Genomic DNA, 25102 nt, shown 5'->3' on the forward strand with positions numbered 1-25102 from the left:
CAAAGTAAAATGTATAAGATCATATAGGTTTTATCGAAATAATACGTTTATTGTACTCTATAAAAAAAGATACAATGGAGAAGTGCATCGACATCGAGAGAAAATAATAAACGATAAATCGCGCAAGATTTGTTACATTTCGATAATAATCTATTCTTAAGTACAAACTATAGAGAATCACGCGGTAAAGTTAATAAAATTACATTTCATTTGTAACCCAAATATATGACGGTGCGAGATATATCACTAATTACTATGTAAAAAAATAACTAAGTTTAGCATATAATTAATAATTACAAGATTGATTCTTTTTTTTTTTTTTTTGCTTCAGCACTTTCCTAACTCTGAAACAAATTCAGAGATGTATGATTATAGTATTTTGAACAATGTTTTCTCTCTCTCACATTCTTCTTAATCACGATAACACGCGCACGATAACAAAGCATCATCTTCACACATATACACAATCATATGGTTGCCTTTTTTTTTATCTTTGATAATTACATACATGGTTTTGGCGTGATTTAAATAATAACGTAAGAGTTTAAAAATAATTAATATAATCCTTAAGTTTGAGTGAAACTGTTGCAATAATTCAGAATTTAATAATATGATGATGATTAATAAGATAAATTAATAAGATGATGATGAATTTAATTTGCATAAAAAATTAAAAAAAGATACACTGACATGCGAAAAAAAGCAGTAATATGTCGTGATAAAAACCTAATACTTAAGATTCGTATTTTATTACTATAGTTTTGAATTATTATGTCGAAACACAAAAAATCATGCAATTTTTTTTTTATTTTTACGAAATATATTGAGATAAATTAGTTTTTTCGTATGTCAAATGAGATTTCATCTGATTTCAATATAATGTAAATTGTAAATAAAACAGTCTTGTCACATAATTACTGCTTCTTATAGCACGTTCGAATATTCAAAAATAAAAAAAATGAATTTAGTTATGTTTTGTGGAAAAGAACGCTTCGATTCGTAGTGCAAAAAACGAACTCGTACACACATTTCGCTCACATACATTCGCGTGTATTTCAAATATAGTACTATATAGCTGATTGACTAATTGTTAAGGTCCTAGTCTAGTTGATTTACTTGTCTGAAAATGAAATATTCATTCAAAATTGACACGATATGGATATTATCACTTTAGGAGGATTACACAACGATTATGAACTAGCAAGACAATAAGTTCTCTAATTATATCTCGTATATTCTCATTTGTATCTTTCCTAAATTTTCACGTCGCAGAAAGAAATTGAAATAAAAGTTTGCGATGTATATCTTCTGCTTCTGATGTAATGCGGGAAGACTTAACAAAAATTGAGTTCAGTAATAAAGTTAGAGGTGACGAAGTAAATATAATGCTGTGCGAGTTCGTCACGAGTATTTAAAATGTTGGTTTAAGAAACATTTTTTTTTTTTTACATGTAGCAGATAAAAATATCATTTGACTACTAGAGTAGGACCTTAAAAAAATTATACGAGAATCTCTGTAATCTTCGAATATAAGTACTTGTCACAAGATTCAAGCATAGACTCAACTGTCAGTTGGTTAACGTACATAATATATGTTGAATGAATATAATTAATATATAACATATTAGATATTTTAATCATACTCTCAATTAATAAATCTCATTGTCGTATACGAACTTGTTCCAAGATAACATCATCCAAATAACAATTATTCATATTTAAAATTAATTTTTAACATTTTTAAAATTTCAAAACTTGTTCAAATAGTTGTATCTCTCCCTTTTTCAATAAAACTTTAAATGACAAAGTAACGACACTATAATACAAAATATATATAGAATAACAACGATCTCCGAATGAAGTTTCATCTTGTCGCTACTTGTTAAACTCGATTGTCAGGGACGGACAGTGAGGTCATTAAACGTAAAAACGCAAAATAGCCTATTTTCGTGTCATTCCGTGATACCATTGGCCCCTCCGAATAATACGAGGTTAATCTTTTTTCCGACTGTTCGTAGCGCGAACCGTATTGAAAGTCTTTGCAAAACATAGACATATGTAGATACAGTAACATGAGAAAATACTACTTCGTCCTTGCGAACAACGGCTAACGTTCAGAAAACTCAACGATCGTATCGATTGTTTGGTTGCGCTTTCTGAATGCAGCAACGCGATTGTGAATAGCACTTTTTTTTTTTTTTTTTTTTTTTTTTTTTTAAATTCCATAACTGTTTAAATCTCGATCCGTATAAACGCATTTATACATTCGATCACACGGACGATCGTATCTTCGGCGGAGGTAGCATGGTCAATTAACCCATTGCGCCTTCTCAGCTCGTCCGCGGCTGATTGAAGCGCGGAGAATCTTTTTTATTTTTCATCGCACTAAAAACCTAATCGACGAAAGATGAAAAAAGGGCACGGGGAGAAGGGCGCTATATTTGCCGCGAGGTGAAAGGGAGGGAAGAAGGGAAGGGTATACTCGTGATTATATATATATATATTTGGCGAACGTGAGAAATGGGCTAATCGACGCGATTAACGGGTCTTTCCCTTTAACTTCTTTAATTTATATCTTTTAATCGCTAAAAATGCTTAACAACGGGGATAACGATTTTTTTTTGCCTCCCGAAATACATCACGAGCAAGCTCTTAAAGTTATTGCTTTTTCTAATCTAGGACTGTCCCGTACGTACGACTTCGGCGCTCAACGCTAACATTCCGCGAGTGTTATTCCGTATTTCGCGTTGACGTCTCCTAGAAGAGAGGAGACGGGGTTTTAAAATAAATCAAATCTGTGTGCTGAGCACCGAAGACATGACATCACAGTAAAATATCCAACCGCTCTTTGTTCGTTAGCAGATGATTTATTATTAGTATATATCGAAAATACCGCGGCTATACGACGACAGCGGCGACGGCGGCAGCGCAGCACGATCTCTTCATCAACGATATGACTTAATAAAATATTGACAATATACAATAATCAAATCGCTCTTTACTGTATAACGATTGATATAAGAAAATAACAGAAAGCGATCGACGGTCCTGTATTAAGCCAACGTTTAAGTCTAACGCGTCGTCAAATATCATCCTTTATTCATTCTACTGCTTTTCCAGACAGTAGAGGAGACTACTAAGCTAAGAATCTGCCACGTAATTATTACGTAATATGTACAAGGGCAAGATTAATAATTCAGCTTTCGGATTTCGTTTTTGCGAGCGACGACGACGACGACGACGACAATGATGACGAGGACGATGATGAAAATACTGATTATTGATGTTTTGGCAGCTGATGTTCGCTCTAAGCGAATAGTAATTTATTAGCTCTATTACTGGATGAGGTGGATACACGCTGTTTAGCAAGTAACACCTCTAGCGCAGCGTACATGGTCGGTCCAGTTTTCTCGAGAGTTACCTACCTTAAACGCGGATTGTCCAGAGTACCAAGGTTTTATATATCTCCGTAACTTTCTCGGGGACGTAAGACTCGCATGCGTATATACGAGTAAAAAGAACCGATCAACGTCAAAAGCAGGCGGGCAGTGGTTTCTTGATTTTGTATTAATATTCGTATATATTAATATTCGCGCGCTGGGACGATCGTTCTTTTTTTTTTGTCCTTCCTCCTGCTACAAGCGATCCATCACGAGGCACTTGGACAAATCGATTTCGAGGTATTGCGGAGATGGATTACCTTTTCGAAGACGCGGGTTACCGTATCCAGACAACGTCGTGCTTTACGTCTTATCATTGCCGAGAACCGGCGAGATATACCGGCAATCACGAATCTCATGCGTACGGCTCTCACACTTAAGTGTCGCACCGGTGTCACTGTAATAATACAAACTGTCAATCGTATAAAAGCGCGGAACATTCGATCCGGCCTCGATCTTGACGCCTCGCTGCTTTCATCTCGATTTTCTGCGAGTTACGTGGACGTTGATGCCGACGACACGACCTGTTCCGGTTGATAATACCTCAGGCCATTTATCTGTAAAAACAAAAATAAAAACGACGCTTGAGACTTCTTTCTACAATTTCTCCCAGAAAATACATTTTGTTAGGCTTTCGCTGTCACCGTCATACCGTCATATCGTATTCCGTGATGTACGCTGGGATCTCAAGTTGATCAGGCGACATAACTTCGTAAAGATATTCCACTCCGGGCAGATTGTGAACCTTCTGTTTAATAGCTGGAGCCATGAAGGTCGTGAACCACCACGTCATCATCTGTAACGTGTGAGGTGTGAGCGATCGATTCCATTTATTTAGAGAAAATTGTAAAGAGTATTCGTACAAAATCGTGAGAGGAAGATTCAAGTAGTGCAGAGTAAAAATGCAGAGACATAATATTTACCGTCATTATCAAATTTTATTTATCGCGTTAAACTGTTTCTATTTTTAGCGATGCGATTAGATTAACGATTATAAAATTACTGCGCAAGCATATTTACTAACGAACTACGAATAGTCAGGAAATTCGATACGATCGTTACAAAGATAAATCTTCATGATGCATAAACGTGGGAAATGCAATAACAACATTCAGTGTACTTTTGCGTCTTAACGTTTGTTGAGTAATTATAACGCGATGGATATTGTTACTAACCTTGGTCCAGAAGGTAGGATGGATAATGTAGAAATGTTTTAGATTCTTCTTATATCTGTAAAAGAAACCTTGTTTCAAGATAGCTATCAAGTTTCTGCAAACAAAGCGATATCAAGTTGCGACAGATAACAATTCCATACAATTTTAATGTTCAACTAACAATAAGGACTATGGTGTGTAATTTAATATTTCAGTTTTTTAATTGATTAAATATTAAATAATTAGATTTTATATTAAAAAGAAAATAATTTAGATATCAAATAAAAACATTTTTTCATCAAAAGCAGAAGCCAAAAGAAAGTATGAAAAATTAGTACTTAGAATAATTGCATTTTTTTTTTCGTAATAAAATCAATTTACTCTACAGATAATATTAAGAGATGTGTAAAGAGATCTCTTTCCTTTAAAAATACAAGCACACAATTTATTATTGAGTTAGTCTTTTAGAATAAAAAATGTTATCGGCATCAAATTATATTATCAGGTAATAATAAATATTACAGATATCTCTCTCGTAACTATTTTGTGAAAATTTATTGTTACATAAAATTCCGTTAAAAGATTCGACTAAAAGATTGACTAATAGATTTTCATCAAATTTCTTGCATCATCAAAATATCTTAACTGGTTCTTTAACTTGTTCTAAAGACACGTAATTCGACGATGTTAAAATGCGATCAATAAGTTCAATGCGTTCGATATTAGGCATATAACTTACTTGTAGGGAAGCACATTGTAGACTTCGCGTAGCCAGTGTAAACTGGGGTAATTGCTGCTGGCTGTAAGGGTGTGGAAATACGCGATAACGTAGTCACCCTTCACGATGGGATCCAACAGTTGTATCAGGTACAGCAAGGCCTGAAATCGCGCGAGAAATGCGAGAAGATGAAACATTATTTCGTAGAATTTTTTTTTATTCGCGCTTTTATCGTCGTTTCTATTTTCGTAAAATAGAAAGCCAGATGCAACTATAATAGTCCTTTAAATCCTGTTAGGGTAAAATATGGTAAAATCCATATTGCGTAAAAAATACGATGTCAAAGTAAACAAGGGGTAAATACACGTCCTAAAATAAACGCTACGTAAATATTCTCGAGATCGATGAGATGTGAGCAAGGTGTGATGTACGGAATGTGTTTCGCGAGGCTTTTCCAAGTCATTTAATATAGAAATAAATCCTGCCAATTTTATATCTTGCGATTTCATCGTAATTTCATTCGTCCACCTTTAGGAGAGATGCTGAAGATTCGAGGACGAATACGATGTTTCGAGCGATCGATGAACGCGAGTGGCGAGGAGCGAGCATGCAAAGAAATTTAGGCTACAAGATAAGGCTGATTATTGATTAGGATAAGGATATGTTAATTCAGTTGTGTAAAAGTACGTCTTATTGGTTACATAATTTTATAGAAATCTTGATTTAGAGACAACTGTCTTTACTAAGTTGACATAAAAAATGCTATATTTTCTTCTAAAATATTATTTCTTCTTCATTTTTAACAATATGAGACTAATTGAATTGTACGAGAAAAATGATATGCTTGAAAGAGCTACGGCGGTTTAGGTCGAAGTCATTTCGCGAACATATCCTCGCGCGATTCAACTACGCGTGTCCGATTATGATTGATCGTACGATGCTATTATGCAATATACGTGCAGCGATATTGCGTTCATTATTGTTATTTCGCAAAAAACAATTGAATATTTTTCGAACTGTGTTAGAACTTCCATTATCCAGCATTAGAGGACGAATGAAGTCGCAACAATAAACTCTAAATGAAAATTATATCGGGCGTTGTCCTGTAAATTGCGAACCGTGTCACTAGATGTATCACGACCCAGGAGACACGTTATCTCAGGTCGCTGTGTAATTAGCTTCCCGACTGGGCAAATGGTTCATTTCAAAAGCAGGTCAATGGATACGGAGGGGAGAAAAACGCGGGAAAGAAAAAAGAGATTGAAATGCTCTCGATCACTTTAAATTCAGCATCGATTGCGAATGGTACTTTGGCAAATTTTTCGGTCTTGGAACACGCGCTTCAAATGCTACGTATATGACGTTGTGTCAACAGCTGCTATATGTATGACGGTGTATTTTTAGCTGAACGACGAACCTCCACATCTTGTTGATGTTCCTCAAAATTCCAAGTAGCAAGATCGCATTCCAAGATCGCTAGTAAACGGTCGTGATCAGTAAAATTTAAGTAAAAGAAAAAAAATAATAAAAGCCTTTCTCTCTTTTACGTAAAAGATATTAGAGATACGTAAGTCACGCTGAAAACGTGTATACGTTGATTGAAGAAGCGCTTGTCAAGGCATTTATGATATCTCAATGTATAAGACATCTTAATGTACATAGGAATGATTTACGAAGTTACGTATTATATACTTTTGCACCAGAAATTGTAGATCGCTTTCTTGCTTGATCAAAAGCTACGAGTTTTAAAAAAATATGTGTTTTACGGAATGCGACTATTCAAACTTCTATTTGCAAGTCTCAAAAATGTTTTTTTAAATATATTTGCTTTAGTGCATAATATATTAAGATATACAAGTAATTCATTGCGATGATATGAAATATTTCATTTATTCTGAATGTGCTTCAAAAATCTCCGTTACTAATATAGATGAGAAAGAGAATGGTATTGAAAATGTGTGAATAATGAAATTATTATAAGATCAGAATTATGTTTGAGAAAAAAGCTACATTTTTCAGTTTATTTTTTATTTATTTTTCAATGAAAAAACCACATGAATATTAATATTCAAAAAATACTAACAAACAATTCCCTTTTTCCCTTTTCAAAAACAAAAAATCACGAAAAGAAATGACCTCGAGAAAAAAGGTTTTGACGATTAAGTATTTGCTTTTTTTCTCTCTCTGTGCTAATCCAGCTGATTATTGCATGCGCGGATAATGTGATTATCGCATGCAGTTTACTCGCGTGCTCTCGCCGATGCAAATGGGTTAAAAGGCAATGATGAAGTCTCATTGAGGATGGGGGTGCGCGTCGCGACGACGCTGCAATCCGCACGCCCTCCCTATGGGGGGCTCGTTCCGCGGTCGATCTATTTCTAGACGTATAAATATCGATTCGCCACCCGCTGGCTATATGTATTACCCCGGCTGTATGCCGGCTATGAGCGGAGCGGTAAGAATGAGTTCGACGGGGAGAAAGGAAATGGCACAAAAGCGGGGCGAAGATGGGCGCCTGAATGATCGAGGGGTTGGTTGGTCCGGAGGGCTATTCTTTCGCGTCCGAGACAATGCGAGATATCGAGCACGAGCGACATGCGCGCGAGTCTGTGTGCGATGTTTCTATGCACGACGTACATATATGTTCGGAATATTCGGAAAAGAAGTACAGAGGAAGGTGGTGTACAATTTCAATCCAGTTATTGATTCGCGTCAAAGCAGTTCAGACACTTTTCTTATAGTGACTCACGAAATCGCGTATCGAGTTTATTTTCTAAGGACTCCGATGAATTAGTTAGTTTCATGCCTGTGAAACAAATTTTTCTATTAGATGCCGGATTCCCAGAAGGTGTCAGTAAAATAAAAAGAAATAGTATCACGATCTTTTGAGAGTCATTATACAACCTTTTGATCAAATTAATATAATTCGTATTTTTTGGGGTTATATATTTCGGTATTAAAACTTGGTGTAAAAAATGTGAATTTATCGAAAGTATGAAGCGAATTATATTAATTTAATTAAAATTATTCAAATATCGCACTTTCTGGAATAACATAGCTTAAATATGCAAGAGCGTTTAAACCAATTTCACCGGAAGAATATTTAATAAAACATTACACTACCATATACGAAATATTCCAAATAAATCGATTAAATTGCAAAGAATGACTATAGAAAAATCATATCCGCATTGCAATGCAACAACCTGCAACTACGTTTGAGAATTATATATAGGCATAATTGTGATAATATTTGGAAAATGTCAACTCAAATAATTATATTCCCAAAATAGTCAACTCGATCCATTTAATTTATATCGTAGAATCGAACGATATTTGATGATGATGCTTTTATTCGTAATGATGCGCGAGCAACGTATTTCTTGTACAATCTCCTTCGTTAATCTCGGCAACATTGATTTTTAATAAAAGTCTACCTTATCTAAGTTGATTTTCGATGCGGGGAACCATTTGCCGACGAAAATCACCACAGGTCGACCTTGTCGATCCACGCCACTCTGGTAAAGACAACCAATCCCCGAGACCTCGGTCAAGTCCTCCGTCTTCGCCCTCCTGAGGAGCCTTTCGTACCTAAAATCAAGATAAATTTCGTCCAGAGTCTTCATATATTAATATAACACTTGGATTTATATTTTACCGGTCTATTTCAGTTTCACGGTTACTCGTTTGCGATAAATCAAACGGAGCCATTTTCTTTGAAATTCCCCTTTAATTATATATCTCGGATTCCAGTTCTGTGATACGTAGCACGACGAGTCATCGAATTATTCAAAGTCCAGATCCATTTTTATATGTATATATGGCACGATATTAAATATTCAAGGAAATGTACGTCACACGAAAGTTGACGCGGCATACAATAATACGTTTAAAGCAATAATTGATACGCGATGAGAGAGATTGCATGCGTCAAATCTCTCAACACGACCGATTATCACGTAGCTTTAATTGCTATATGGAAGAACGTGCTGCTTTGCATAACATAAATGCAAATGGTGACGCGTGCATGAAAATATTCTATGTAATGCGTATTTCGTGTAAATTTTACGGATGTGATTTATCGCAAATAAATACGTATATTAGATGCATCGTCACGAATTTTACATTACCGCGCATATAATATAAATAGTACATAAATTTTCTGAAATATATGCGTTGATGTAAAACTATGCTTTTGTTCTCTCTTTTGACAGTCAATCTACGATACGCACGTTCTCTATATCGTGCTAATAAAATCTCACTGATAAATTAATATCTCGATTATTTTTGAGCTTCTCTCTCCGAGATCGTCGAATGTAGAACAAATCGGTAAAGTGACGATATATATACTATATCGTCATAGGAGCGTACGAGTTTTCCGATACTAGATCGATCATCGCCAACTTTAATATATTCTTCAACGACAACAAGGGTCTATATGTGCGGAATATACTCTCTGGACTGACGCCAATAAAAGCAAAAATCAATAGGGAACCGATAACGAGAGACAGGTTTTGTCCGCGGAAAATGGAACGCTACTTATTCGAATACACACCGGTCCTCGTCCTCGATGACATCCACCATATCAATCATGACCATTCTGATGTGACGTTCCCTTCGTGCGCTCTTCGGTCTGGCTTCGATTAAAAAAAAAAAAAAAAGGACGAAATAAAGAATGCGCGATCGGACGCACTGACAGCTCTATACGGACGTCTTTAGCCGCGACATTCGTTGAGGGAAAAAAAAAGCACCTTGGGACGAACGCGACACTTTTACAGCCGATTAGAAGAACCCGCGGCTGACAAGTGAAGTGCTAAGAAGTGTCGAGTGCTACGTCGAGGGATCGGAACGGCACGACGACTCACGACGAACTGACCGAACCGGAGCGTCTCGCTTCGACGAGAGGCCACCTCTCGACCTGCGACGTCCACGACGGCCACGACTACGACGACGACGGCTACGACGGCCGGGTCTCCCGCCGAGAGTCCTGCCTCCGAGGCTCGTACGGCGCCTGCCCGGCTCGCCGAACTTGCGTGCTCGATGCTCGTACGAGAACGAGACGGATCGCGAAGTAGGGATCCCCCGCGAGAACCCGTTATTAATTCGGCAAATCGCGGTGTGTATATTCATTAATTACGGGTAATGCTACTCCGATAGCCTTGAGCCTGTCAACGTGTGTCATTTTCCGTGACGCTTTTTTCTCACCGTATAACTGGACGATTAGGCGAGAGAAAAAGGACGAGAATCGAGGAGCTATCTCGATTTCTTGACATTAATTCGAGTCGGGTAAAATTTGCATACCGTCGAGGCGTTTTACGATGAGAAGAACGCTAAAGACCATTGCACATAAAAAAAGTTTAGTCGTAATCGTTCAATCATAGAGAGAAATTATCACAATGTAGTAAGAATGTTTGACTGTGATTTGCTTACGGCCTTACAATTACGACTAAAATTTTTTTACGTACAATGGCCTTAAGGAGCGTCGCCTGCACATTTTTCTGTGTGTGAAATTATCATTTTGAAATAACGCGAGGACTGGAATTAAAATATATTGCACGTAGATTCCACGTGGTGTTATGTAGATATTCATCGCATTAATTGATCAATTTGCACTGTTATCGAGTACAGTTTATAGCGTTTCTCAAGCGTATTTTTACTGGATTGATTCGGCGTAATTTTGAAGTATCTTTTGTTCGACGAAACATCTGTTTCGATTTAAATGGGAGGCTTTTCTCGGATAGCTTTCTCTTAATGATCGATTATACATTTTTGGCCAAACGACATCGTTATTGAAATTATTCTTGACAACGAAGAGATATTAGACAGTCTAGTAAACTTAAATGCCCGCGTATATAATCGTATCTCGATCGTATCTTAAATCCTTATTTGCATGAGTGTTTTTCAAAAGAATAATTTTTCTTTCAGACACACTTGCGTAACAGACCGCTTTGAGCAAGAGGCGCAATTTCTCGTAATTATTTTGATTTTACAAATTATTTTATTTTAGCCAAAATAAAAATAAAAAATATCATAATTTGCAAATCTAAACTCAGAGATTTCGACGATTCTAAAGATCACGCATTGACGCTCCACATGTCGATGAGTTAGTGTTCCGCCGAAATTTGTGCGTAGTAGGAACATCCGGTGTATTCGAGATTATTTTAAACTGAAAAGCAAATACGCGGCTTACAGATTTATGGAAACAATCGTCCTTTTTTCCCGAAATTTTAAAAGATCCGCGCACATAAATAGAACGACATACGTTCAATGACGCGTTATTGCAATTCGTCATTATGTTTTTTAGAATTTTATGTAAAAATTACTTTAACGATCTCTGGATATATTAATCTCGAATTGATAGTCATTAAAAAAAAAAAAGAAATTAAGTAACATACGTAGTACAATTTAGCATTGCTTCCTAAATCATTCTTCCCAAGGAAAAATTAAATAACAAACTACGAAGACACTAATATTGCATGCGATTACGATCGCGCAGTAATGTCTGAAACATCATGTTCTTGCTTGAAACCGCAGTTTCGTATGACCCTGACTTCGATTAAACAAATACAAGGTATTTTATCGAAATCACGAAATGACAGCATTCTCTAATACGTTCGGACTAATTTGCGAAATTACGCGTGAAGACAAAAGATGCGTTTGAAACGCAAAATGTATATAAACATATGTGGATAAAACTTTTGTTACGTTCAACAGTATATCGATTACATTTCGTTAAGATTATTTGTCGATGTACCATACGTTAGTAATATTTTGCGATACGAAGAAGATTGCTATTTTATTAAAATAATTATTGATTATCAAAGTCTTTGTTGCGAAGAGAAAATTCGCTCGTATAATAAACCATGTAACCGCGCGTGGGATTTTTGTTTCGTGTGATAAAGCGAACTTGTCACGATATAAAATGTAGACGGTGACAATCTCGATCTAGAAATAAACATTAATGCGAGAAAATGTCAGACTCGCACGAATGATTTATTTCTATGACGTAAGAGATATTTCGATCTGATATTAATTAGAAACGGATATTACGAGATAAACTTTGTACGTCATACAAAAGTCGACGATAAACGATGATTCATAGATATGATATCATTATCGAATGTAATGTCAAATAAATAATTAAATATAATTATTTATAAGTTATTGTACGTTGATGTTAACTATGTTAAAAAACTTTTTACTAATATTTTATTGAACTTTACATTCGAAGGATAATTCATCTCATTAGTTTCACTCTTATTAGTTAAATATTATTGACGAAGGTTAATTACAAAAACATCAACAGGCGCTGATCAAGATTATTGATGACTTCTAACAAAAAAAAAATATAAATATATATATATTGATTTATAGTTGATATATATTTTAACTTATGAGAGATACGCAAATTCGAGAATCTGCATAATTTTTAACATCTATCAATATTTATGAACTGTGGAATTAAATTAAATTCAAATAAATTGCTGTTAAGATATCTCCGTTCATTTTACATACTCGTATAAGATAAAATGTAATTTTCATTTTGTCGATATAGGAGAAATCTGTTAATGGTCATACAATATTGTTCAAATTGTTATATCTGTGGAAAAGGTAGTTATTCTGCACGAATATTATTAATGTTCACTATATTGCGTAAATAGGAGAGGACGAAGAAATACCTATATTACTATTGAATCGAAACTCATCAAGATTTGTTGCATTTAATAAGAAAACAATTTGCAGTTGCAATTTTTCATTAAACATTTTTTAATAATCCATTAACGTTAATTAAACAAATCATTTTAAAAAATTCATTTCACACATATAAATGCAAACATTTTAAAATATTTTAAAATATACAGAAAATATATATAATTGATAGAAAAAAAACATTTGAGGCTTCTAATTCTTTACTACAGTCATATTGAATTATATGAGAATCGAAATATTATATGTATAAATTTTTGTATTGCACTAATCTCAACATTTCCTGTCTCTTAATCTGTATATCACAATTCTCAATTTATGATACCTAATTGTGCATCCAAACATGAGTAAGATAAGAACAGAAAATAATTCAATGTTTTTTTTTCTTTTTCAGAATGTTTAGGACGGAATATACAAGCAATGCCACAAGGTCTACGTTTATATTTTTGAAGTATAAACGAACGTATATGGAAAGGGCGTGTTCAACAGAATCTCTGCAAGAGTTGCTGATGGCACAATGTAAGCAATTAATGGTGAGTACATAGTGCAATCATTTACTCGTTTAATACCGAATAAAGCGTAAATTGTTTTTGTAACGAATTTGTTTAATGAGTTTAAAGTCAAAAGACATCTAACATGTTAAAAGAGCTAACAGTTATAAGTGTATTACATTGTTTTAATTTGATTATAAAAATAGACTCGTCATTCTTTCGATTTCAATGCACCAATCATACATATTTTAGTATTCATTAAAATAATTGCAAAATTAATCTCGTTATTGTATAAAAGTGTAATATAAATATCATTTCTATCCTTAGTAAGATTATATTAAAACAATATCATAAATTCATACCTTTCTTTTTGCTGCATTTGCTTGAGCATAATATCCGCTAATGGATCGGCAGGGGGTCTCTCTCCCAGAAGTCTCTGGCGATCCAAATCACCTTGCATTTGTGCAAAAGCATGCTCCCCAATATTAACAGAGGTTTCCAATTGTGTCGAAAGTTCCACCGTTTCATCGCCTATAAACGCAATACATTTTTCAAAAAAAGAATTGCTTAAGCTACACGCAGCTGCAACATTTTATAACGTAATGCTTTCTTACCATGTAAAGCATGCTGAGGATTGTCAATAATTCTGATTTGTCTATCTGGGAGTAAAGGTTCCCCGTCTGTTCCACCAATATCATTCGGCAATTGCCAGCAAGCGTTATCCTGCTCTGCCAGATTTCGGGGAAAATAAAGTGGCAGAAGTATTTCGTAAATTCCAAGGTCGCAAGGTTCCAATACAAATATAATACACGTTAACGAATCGCTATATTGCTCCATGAATCTGCGTACGGTTCCTATAAAAAGAAATCATTTATTTATCACGAATTAATCGCGTATTGCTTATATTAAATTTACATAAACATTAGCATTTGTACTTACTAAGAGCTATATGCGCCCCTGCATCCGGTGGATAATTTCTCCGTACTGAATTTATTACTGGTAGAGCAATGGTGCGCAATCCCAGTTCTTTTGCTTTTTGTAAGACATTTCTACGATAAGAAAACAGAATTACAAGATTGATTAGTTAACATTTTTTTTATCAGAACTTGTTTCTTGTACCTTAATAACATTATGTGTGTAAAAATAAGGCAATGCTTATGCTTATACATATATGAATGAATGCTGTGAATATTGAAATAATGTTTAAATTACCTATAGCAACAATGTAATGTATTTTGCGCAGCTGTTTGATACTTGACGTTATAAACTGGTCCAACAGTATGAATAATAAAACGAGCAGGTAATCCATGACCCTGTGTTACTCTCACTTCGCCAGTTCTGCATTCTGCAACATTTTAACAAGCAGATGATTAAGATAGATTTCATTATTGTATATGTATATAATTAGTACAACTATTATATTACCTTTTACTTCATTATATATTTCTATCTTAAGCGCAGAACCAGCTCGGCTAAATATTCTTTGGCACATAGGACTATTATCGTCCATTGTCTCGTTGGTAGGATTCACTATCGCGTCTACTTGTAATATCGAGATATCCCCAGTCCTGAAACCATTCATGTAATCTTAATATTATCGTACAATCATATTACAAGTAATTAAAACGCAATTAAAAGCATTGCTTGAATTGACTTACCATAGCGCGAGCTTGTTGTTAAGCGATGGTTGACACGGGAAGGGACTTATAGCGTGATGCGCCGTTTCTCTGATCGACTCGGAGTAATCCGTGAATCTATGTTGGATGGGATAGTCGGCCCATCGTTTTAACGCAGCCGGCTCCACGATGTCCTGGGCGACACCCAAGGGTTCCATCAGCCTCATTCAGCTGAAAATCACGCCGTACGCTGTATCGATCACGCACTTTTATCTCTACTCCGAAATGGGAACCTTTGTTTTCGTATCAGCTGTTTCAATCCTAACCTAACCTCCCGTTTCTGCCATTTCTGCCTGACGTGCGTCATATGCAGCGCGGTCATTGACCCGGAAAGAGGACATGCGACATTCGTTCAGTTCAGCTGGCCATGCATACTCGACGCAACAACCGGTTGCGTAATTCAGGGGCTACTTTTTGCAGGTAATGAAATATACGTTTCTAACAAAAAAAAAAAGTAATTCAATATATACGTCGTCTTGAATTTATATTTTTCGAAATAAATTCTTCAACGGGAGAGGATCCATAGAGTCGGCTACTCTCTTATTGTCAGAGCCATTCAAGATTCATTCAAGCCAGTCCATTGATATATCAACCGCGGAGATATAATTGTGACAGTTGAAACGTTCTATAATAAAAGCAGCGATGTATATAAGTATTACATGAATTGACAGGACCGAGGTTTGTTCGATTTGCGTAACAAAGGCACCGTGTGTCAGTATATTTTGTCGCGTATTCCTAAAAATAAACGATTCCGTCGATAAAAATGTGGGCCGCGCATCACAATCAAGGAGAGAGAGCTATACTCGACCAAGGACGTAATTCTCAATGTGAGCGATTCGAAAACAAGCTTGCTTTCCTGTATTGGGACAATCGCGATTGTCCAGTTGTCCAACGAAACTTTTATCAGACAATACGTTTATCTACTTTTGTACATAGATCATAGGGGAAAAAAAAGAAAAAAAATCGTGCGATTAACGTTACTCTGTTCCTGAAACGTTATCTCGTTTTATCTCGAGTTTTATCTGTTCAGAAATGTAAGATGTAAAAGAAAGGAACAAGAGAATATACGCAGAAACGTATATAGTATTCGTAATCTGCAAAATGCACATTAGATTCGATTATACTCTATTTATCGGAGGTTAAATTCCTCATTTATCGTGCTCCTTCCTCATATTTTATTATACGTTTCGGTTTTTATTGCTTTCGTGATCGAATTATTTGGAAGTATGCACACACGCGACAAGATAGCTGGATATACTGCCGGTAATCCTGGCCGGAGGAGCCGGAAGGCTGGCGCCGTCTGGCCTCAAGCGGATCTTACGTTCTGGCAAGCCCATTAAGAGGCAGAGGATCGTCGACCTCCATTATCAGAATAATTTACACTTGCCCGCGACACGGTAGTAAAGAGAAATCCCCGGATCGCGATACAGAAAAAAAACGTCGTCGTTGTTATTTATATCCCGGAACGCGATAATGTAATATAGATATCACGGAGACGTTTGCCCTTTACTGGAATAAAACTGGTTTCAAGAAATCGAGTCACTTCGGGATCCTCGGGTATTATCGTCGCTCATTCGAACTGCCCCGGGGATAATTTAAATGTCGATTCGAATCTAAGAGAAAAAATTTGATATATGAAAGTGTGCTCTACTAAAAAGATAAAAAATATCTACGATCAAGAGCCTCGGTGAAAAAATATCTATATTTAGCGAGGGGAAAAAAATGTCGATTTGCTGTTTTATGCGGACGTGGAAATACATGCTGCACGATTCGCGATTGATATTGACATTTCGATTTTTATCGATAACAAGTTAATAATGATGGGAATTTATCAAACGACTTCGCTCGACGCGACTCGACAATGGAAATGCGAGGTTTTAGAAATTGATTGCCTTGAGAGGCGAGAAGATTAATAAATATACGAGTAGTGATAGTGAATAGCTACGTGTATTTGTCACTGAGAATGAGCGGTTTAACTTTACAGGATAGTTTACTATTATTTATGTAATATACCGGCTATACACCAGCTTTCTTATTTAACTATAAACAACCTCGCGTATACACGGTTGACCAATCAATCAATATCCCGCGTTCGCGTGAAACAAACGCTCGCTTTCATGCCATTGCCGCTCAAGATATCAAAGCCAATATTATATTCTCATATTATTATTTAGCCTAACGTAAACTAATTATATAGTTATCAATTAGCGGAAGCTATACATGTAGTATATCGGGCACACTTTGTTATATACAGATACAGATGTATCGGGATTCTCTCATCGTTGTCTGATTAAAAATATCTCTGCATTACACCGCGGGGTCAGCGTAAAGTTGCAAAGTTATGGGAGACTAACGTCAACGGAAAGTGCACATGCGTTTAACGACCCTGCACGTCTAATAACTTTACAGCCGGCCGATAACACTGGCGAGGATCTGAAGGGTTAAAGCCGTTCGATAAATTCAACTTCAAAAATAGATCCGAACTACACATCGTACATAAGTAATCGTCCCGACGAGCTTGCGATAAAATCGTTGCCTCGAGCCTCGGGAGAAGGTCCCATCGCGACACGGTTTAATAAAATAACGGGGCGACACAGGGGCTTCGATCTTGCCCGGACAATTGACATCTCGGACGAATGCACCGGCGAAGCCGTTCCGTTCGAGGTTACATATTCCGTGTGACACGATGAGGGGCTTCGCGAACGAATCCTTTGTGCGCGCGTATAGGTGCCAGCGAGGTGAAAAGTTGGGAAAAAAAATCTATGGATATAAATCGACGGATATATCGACGTAATCGACATGGCTGGCTGTTTTCACAAAGGCTTCATCCAAGGTAGCGCCTTCATGATTGCTCAAACCGCGAATGATCGCGCGTGTTATCGTATACGATATATCGTTCGGCCGCTTCTCTGGATTTACTTCAATTAATTAATTAATTAAAATTATATATATATCAGGTGTCCCATTTTAAAGGACCCATTCAAATATCTCATTGTCAGAAACACTGCGTTAAATCGAAAAATGTTTCCTACAAAAATTGTAGGGTTTCGAGGGGGACATAACATAGTAATATTCATTTGACCTTGGGCGGCGTCTCCAAGGTTAGTGAAGGTTAACCTTAAGTGAAGGTGAGAATGAATTTTGAAGAAAATAAAAAAATGCTTCAGATAAAAGTTGTTCAAATTAATTAGTAGAAAAAGATGTTATAATAAAAAATATGGGTTTCCATTTAAAAAATTTATTCTCACCTTCACTTGACCTTGGAGACGCCGCCCAAGGTCATATGAATATTACTATGTTATGTCCCCCTCGAAACTCTACAACTTTTGTAGGAAACATTTTTTTATTTAACGCAGTGTTTCTGAGATATTTGAGTGGGACCATTAAAATGGGACACCCAGTACATCTTATCGCATTTAATCAAGATTTATAGCTATCTATTAATACACGAACCACACACGCAGAAAAGGAGGATATCTTCAGCATATGTCACAAATATATTTTATCGATCGCGAGAGAGTGACGGCGTGTAAAAAAAAAAATATATATGTATAGTACAAGGAAAAAATTTACATGGCTTTGTCGCGTCCGATGTCATAATCCAATATGTCTGAAATCTAATGAAAGATCAAGAGAGTCTTTAATATAATCAATCCATCGAAATAGTAGGTGCAATAATAAAGCGTCAGAATTCATCAACTATTTCGAAATCATTAATAGTTCGTCTGCTTTCCGATTATCTTTCGAGGGAAGATCCGGTTAGTGATAACACGTTTGTCTGATTTTCCTTGGTTTGCACATTGATAAAAGTTGCCGGTGCACACTTGATTGTTCACGATGATGATACCTCCATTGATAAAGCTTCTTACATTTAAGAGAACTTCGCTGTAAATTGCCGCTTCTAAATAACTGCGCGTTTTCTTTATCTCTATTATTATCTCTGTTTTTATTTTTCCTTGTTTTTGAAAAAATGTACTTTTTCACTCGCGAATGTACAGAATGTCGCAGAACTAACGGCCGTAATTTTAATGACAAATTCTTGAATTTTCGAAGTTTCATTCATTTATATATAACTCAAAAGTTGTGGATATTTTTATAAGGAAAAAATTGACTCGAAATTTGCACAAGACAAAGGAAGTACATTTTAACATTTTCACAGTAACATTTAATGCGAGATCCTCTGCGTATATCGATTACTGTCGTTCACGTGTCATATTTTTATTTGCTCATTATAATTTATGTAGAGTATGTTTTTAATGCAATACGCGATAGCAAAATTGATGTGACGTTTATATGTCTACAATTGCGACTTTGGACACGTGGATCATTAGTCCATCGTACACTCTCTAACTCGATGACTCAGTAAATGACGCAAAGTAAATATTTGCAACATTCTTTGCCTTCGTGTTAAGTACCGTCAGGTATATGCAAGAGATACGATACGATCGAATCGATGATTATAAATATTAGCCAGGTATCGATTTTTCTTTACCATTGGACACGAATTCCGAATTCACTGTGCAAACACAAATTGTTTTTGCCTCGTTGGCTGTTCATATTCCACCTCGTTGGAATTCCAAGATTCTGATTACTTCGGGGTTCTCGCTTAGGCGAGAGTTTACGTTCACGCTGAAATCAGGAATTTCATTCTCGCTGATATCTCAGAGAGATATTTTCTTCGCTCGAAGTTATCGAAAAGCAGACGTATAACGACAGAAAGCGACATGTATTATATGACGTAAGACTCGATATACAACGTACTTGTGTGTACAATGATGTATTTAATATATTACGTCATCCAACGAGTTAGTTTCTGAGACTCGTCTGTCGGTGATTACGTAGAAATTGTTTATAAACCGATGCCAATTGTGTGACGAATTGCGTTTCTCGGAATGGCTAAAATTGTGCAAGAAATCATTCCTTTTCAAGACTTGTAATTTTACGTCATATTATGATTGTGAAAAAAATATAAATTTCCTTTTCCCTACATAAAATGGAATAAATTAATTTTTTCTGTGCATGTCACTATTCGATAGAGTAGATTTTTATAAATGTCAAAGATTTTTCCTCATTATATAAATTGTCATGAGAAAAATGTATATAGGATGTTACAAATTGAATTTCTTTTTATTAAATAATAAAAACGTATGCAAAAGTTAACCGATACTTTGGACGTATAGTGCAAGGAAAAAAGTTGACATAATTTCTCACCTCTGACATCATAACTCGATATGATTGCGGCGAGGAAAACTATTATCGTATGAAAATTCTAGTAAGACATTCCGAACGATTGATTGTGATCGACTCGAGAAAGAGACTCTTACTTCTGATTGTCAGTTTAATAATTTCGTTGCTTGAAGAGTTGTTATTTTGAAATTATATAATCTCTCTATGTATGCATTTCAGGTTCGAAGCTGCAAAGATGGTGATAAGTGGAAAGTGAGCGAGTTGTTGTGGAACGTGTTTTGCATCGTCTCGTAAAGTATCTGCCTACGCTCGTGCAACGCCTACGAGAAATGTCGTCACAACGGAAATCATGCTAATTAAGGAACAGTTGAATCGCTAGATATAATGTCACCAAAGATATTTAACAGGTAACTTTCTCTTGCCAATGATTTTAGCCGAGCATCTCGCTATGGATGCTGCATTATAATGAAAAATAATCAATACACGTGCGATTGATAAATTAATAATAAACATATGTGTAATTATGCCTAATAATGTGATATAGCTGTGTTGTTGTGAAAACTTTTTTTTATTTAAAAGAGATTATAGCGTTAAGTTAGAACGCAATGATTAGCATCGATGCGTTATACAGTATATTCTAAATTATGCTTTGGAAACTTGTAACGCGTAGGTATGTCTGTCCTTCATTGACGTATAATTATCATTATCGAGACGTATTTTAAATGGAGAATCAAAATAAGTGCAATTTAAAGCTAGTAGTACTCGCCGAAAAGTAGTTATATCCCTCGCTTACTTACTTTACAGTATATATTACAGTTTGTATATTAAAGTAATGTTGTATGTCTGTTGATTTTAAAAATACTTATTGACTATACGGTTTCAATATCGATACAAAAATGAAGCTTTACATTATGACCTGATGTCTCAAATATTAATATCATACTCTTAATTGTACTTTATCAGATATATTATCTTCTGCTTTATCTTTATACTTGACAAAATAAAATAAGATAAATCGATCATTGTTTATCCGGTTGGGATGCGTTTCGTAAATGTTTCGCGAAACATTTGATTGCATGATATAACGCAAAGCGAGAGGGTAGGATTTTAAAATTAACAACTGGGACCACGTTATACATGTACCAAAAACGACCAAAAGGTAACTTGGCGCAATGAATTAATCGAGTCACGGAAGTATTTCGAACACGAGCGATAGAGGCCGATGTAACGAGAGGCGACTGTCCTATTATTTCCTCGGTGTTCAAAGAAACGGTACCTTGAGCACATTATCAAAGGTACTCGCTGAACCGAAGGTCGCTGCGACGATCAGCAATTGTACGAACGAATGACCTAAATTGAACGATCACGTTATTAGAAGAGCGGCCGGATATCGAATTTTAGTAGAGTACTTGATAATGTAAAATATATTTTATACGCGTAATGAATTCGCATAAAAAATATCGGCATGAAGATTTATCGTTTCACGTATTTCCTTATTCCGGATGATGTTCCAGGAGTATCCATAAAAATGTTTAAAAAAGACGATTTGACTTTACGATACCTTTTAGACGCTCATATTGTTCGAAGATGATCGATTTACGATTATCACTGACTATATTTCCGTATCAAATTTTGATAAGCTTCCATCGAGATTCCTCTGAGATTTTTTAAACGTCTAATTTAAGAAGGTCGTGCATTTTCGTTTGACACGTGACAATGACAGATGTGACAAGAAAATTCACACTGCTATAGTTAGCGTAAATATATTTGTGAGAATTCCAAGAGATAATTGCTTCTCTTGCATATTATAAGATTAATCGAATTGTCAATCGAGCTGATAATCATCATCTCGTGAAAAATTCTTCAAATTGTTCGAGAACAATGGATCTCCCTCACTCTCTGGAACAGTAATGGCCGAATCGGTCCACGCGCGAACCAATCGACGTTCGGATGTCAAATGTGCAAGGCCGAAAGTGCATGACCTACATTATCAATACGCGACCTCTATCGCGGTAGATATGACGCGTAGCGCGACCCATCGATAGTTCGCAGCAAAACGAGCATCGATCGTGCGTGATTTAAAGCGGCTTAAAGTGTACATCCAAATAATTCTCGCGAGCTGGAATTATTTCGGATTGAAGAGATCGTGATTTAAACACCCGGAGCAATAAATTACGATTCGAGAACGTTCAACCTGAAAAATTAGTATCAATTCGATTATTCGTTATATACGTTTACGTTTGACGGATTACATTTTTTTTAATTACTATTTAAAAATTGCAAAATACAATAACTCTACCGAAAAAGAAATAATGCAATTCGGTCAAGATTATCAGATGTTTCTACCGAAAATTCCATTCGTCGCATTTTTTTAGTTCTTCTTTATTTTTCACCGTTCGTAGATGTATTTGATAATTAAAGTAAATTTTGTTTGTGTGATGTGTGATGAAAACACAGATCAATCTAATTAAATTTTTTGTATATATACTCATCTCCCGCTGTAACACAATTACAATCGTCGAATATTCTTATTTTCATAATTCTACCGCAGATATGAAAGTCAGATTGTGCACTTGACAGACATCACGCGAGAAGGTCGATTTTTTTATGAATATTTGCAAGTCCGAACGAAGAGCAGAGTTCGTACGGGTGATGTATAAAATGTATGAAGAACCCGTTCCATAGACTGATTGTGAGAACGAGATTTTGTCCTCTCTTCCTCTTCCCCTAAGAGAACGCGGTCGTATAACAATGAAATCGAAAGGCGCATAAAATTCTGTGTAACGTCCAATAAGAATGGATTATTTCTCGGATCGTTCTCGTCGCGGCAAGGCGCAAGAATGTTGAATGTCGAATGCGAATGAGAGACACGCGGGAGAGAATGTACGTCGCGAATCGCGAATTATCGACGTCGACGCGCGCGGGACGTGCGTATACCTCTATACTGCTGGCACCGAGCGATGTGCGCGATCAAGGTCGCCGCGCACCGCGCCGCGCTCGGATAGTCGATGATGAGGATCGACTTCTCGACCTTCCGTAATGAGGAAGCGCTCCGGCGAACAAAGCAAGCCGTCGACAACAAAGGCGATTTATTCGGCTGAATTCGCGTTCCTCCTTCTCTTTCGCGGCTAATCAGCTGATCAGCTGTCAAACTCTCGCGCTTATATTACGGCGCGCGGTTCTGCCCTTCCTCGAGCGGGAAAGGGTGCGGACTCGCGCATTTTTAATTTCATCAATACGGTGTTTAATTTGTCGGGTGTCTTTTTTTTTGTGTAATCTCTGAGATCTCTTTCTCGCGGTGCTAGAGTAAAATAAAATCTCGTCGCGCAAGACACGCGCAATTTTCGTTCCAGTGTTTGACAGAGATTGCGTTGGGCGATTAAACAAAATTGAGGAATTGTTGTTTCAACACACGTATACACACATAATACACGTACTTTGTATTTTATCAGATAGAGTCGTATCTTGAGATTCAGCGCAATTGAAGATAATCTACCGCGGCAATCTTTCCTGTTGTTTAACAACACCTTGTAATCGGCTTACATATAGTAATTGCTTAACCCTCCGACAGAAACGCGCACGTATATCACAATAGCGATTCCAGTATGTTAATTATTACGTGTCGTCCCACAATCGTCTATATGATGCTCTCCACTGGATCCTACGGACTGAAAACGCGAGCTATCCTCGCGGGATAGTTGAAATAAACGCGTGACTCGTATCGAGCGAACCCGCGAATCTGATGGACCCGTTTCTGCGGCACCAATCTGTCAAATTATCCGTTCTCGCGGGACTGTTGCGCCGTAAATAAGTGGAGCACGACGATAACGTAACGACTGGCCGATCGTCGAGAGCTGATCGCGTTTTAACGAAGCGGTGGGGTTCGACATTGCGCGGGGTGTCATCATCACCAGGATGTTCTCTCACCTTCGGTTCGTCCGCCAGTCGGACAGCTGCGAGGATATAGCACTAAAGCAGGTCACAGCCCCTGTCGTCGCGGATGCCCAGCGGAACGTCTTCGGGCTACCTGGCCGTCTCCTCGTAGACTGACGAGAAAGAAAGAAAGAGGAGGACGGAGTGAAAAGGAGAGAGAAAGACAGAGAGAAAAAGGGAGAGAAAGAGGAAGAGGAGCGGAACCCTATGATCTCCTTCCTCTCGCTTCGCGTTGGAAACGTCAGTTCTGCTCTCTCGAGCTGGACTCGTGAGCGCGGCGCCGAGTAAAAACCCGCCACGACGACGACGACGACGACGACCGACCGACCGTACCGTCACATTCGTGCGCGAACGCTGACTGACGGACGCGCGCGCGACGGCCTTGTCGGGTCCAAGCCGATCGGTAGACGGCTGGCTGGCGGCAGTGCGGCAGCGCGCGCGCGGTGTTCGACACTATATAGGCGTCGTTCACGGATGTTCGTACTTGAAGCTGGAGCTTCCGAATCGAGCGCAACGCGCGTATCTAGATATACAAGTATAATATTTAAAAAATAATATTAAAAGAGAGAGAGAGAACACACATCTATATTTTTTGTGTGTGCATTGAGTACGTCATTTGTCACACGTCATTTGTAACGTTATCACTTGTTATTAATATTTAAACACAATATTAATTATATCTATCTATATACATATATATATATATATATATATATATATATATTTGTATGATAAGATATACAGTTGCATTTTTATAGAAAATTATGTTATAATGAATGCCCCTGATTCTATAGAA

General features: G+C 36.7%; 2 protein-coding genes across 3 annotated transcripts in view; one reads left to right on the plus strand and one right to left on the minus strand.

Annotated features, from left to right (window-relative positions):
- LOC145944576 (uncharacterized) overlaps window positions 1–21265 on the plus strand; it is a 67723-nt gene extending 46458 nt beyond the window's left edge. The window contains exons 7-8 of the mRNA XM_083052980.1: window positions 13414–13552; window positions 20593–21265. Of these exons, the coding sequence (XP_082909106.1) occupies window positions 13414–13552; window positions 20593–20667 (214 nt within the window). The 3' untranslated portion in view covers window positions 20668–21265. The remainder of the gene's footprint in view (window positions 1–13413; window positions 13553–20592) is intronic.
- On the minus strand, window positions 25–24683 carry Gdap2 (ganglioside induced differentiation associated protein 2). Of its 2 annotated transcripts, none has more exons than XM_083052973.1 (12): window positions 24301–24683; window positions 15169–15357; window positions 14936–15078; window positions 14723–14855; window positions 14450–14559; window positions 14125–14364; window positions 13873–14041; window positions 8750–8903; window positions 5334–5473; window positions 4616–4670; window positions 4093–4236; window positions 25–3997 (listed from the first exon to the last, which is right to left on the minus strand). In XM_083052973.1, exons 2-12 carry the CDS (start codon window positions 15351–15353, stop codon window positions 3935–3937), a joined length of 1536 nt encoding a protein of 511 aa, XP_082909099.1. In that variant the 5' UTR covers window positions 15354–15357; window positions 24301–24683; the 3' UTR covers window positions 25–3934. The 2 variants fall into 2 exon arrangements, with proteins under 2 accessions (XP_082909099.1, XP_082909100.1); XM_083052974.1 differs by lacking the exon at window positions 24301–24683 and adding an exon at window positions 23811–24269.
- Window positions 24684–25102: the final 419 nt, after the last annotated feature.

Source organism: Prenolepis imparis, unplaced genomic scaffold, assembly GCF_030444845.1.
Source record: "Prenolepis imparis isolate NDT839.2.m4 unplaced genomic scaffold, iyPreImpa1.0 SCAF_13, whole genome shotgun sequence".
Lineage (NCBI taxonomy): Eukaryota > Metazoa > Arthropoda > Insecta > Hymenoptera > Formicidae > Prenolepis > Prenolepis imparis.

Bases quoted from the DNA above. Each gene is read 5' to 3' on its own strand.
- Gdap2 (XM_083052973.1), bottom strand. From the start codon at position 15,353: ATGAGGCTGATGGAACCCTTGGGTGTCGCCCAGGACATCGTGGAGCCG. The intron at 15,079-15,168 runs GTAAGTCAATTC...GAATGGTTTCAG, and splicing joins AACAACAAGCTCGCGCTATG to GACTGGGGATATCTCGATAT. The intron at 4,671-5,333 runs GTAAGTTATATG...TTTCTTTTACAG, and splicing joins TACAATGTGCTTCCCTACAA to ATATAAGAAGAATCTAAAAC.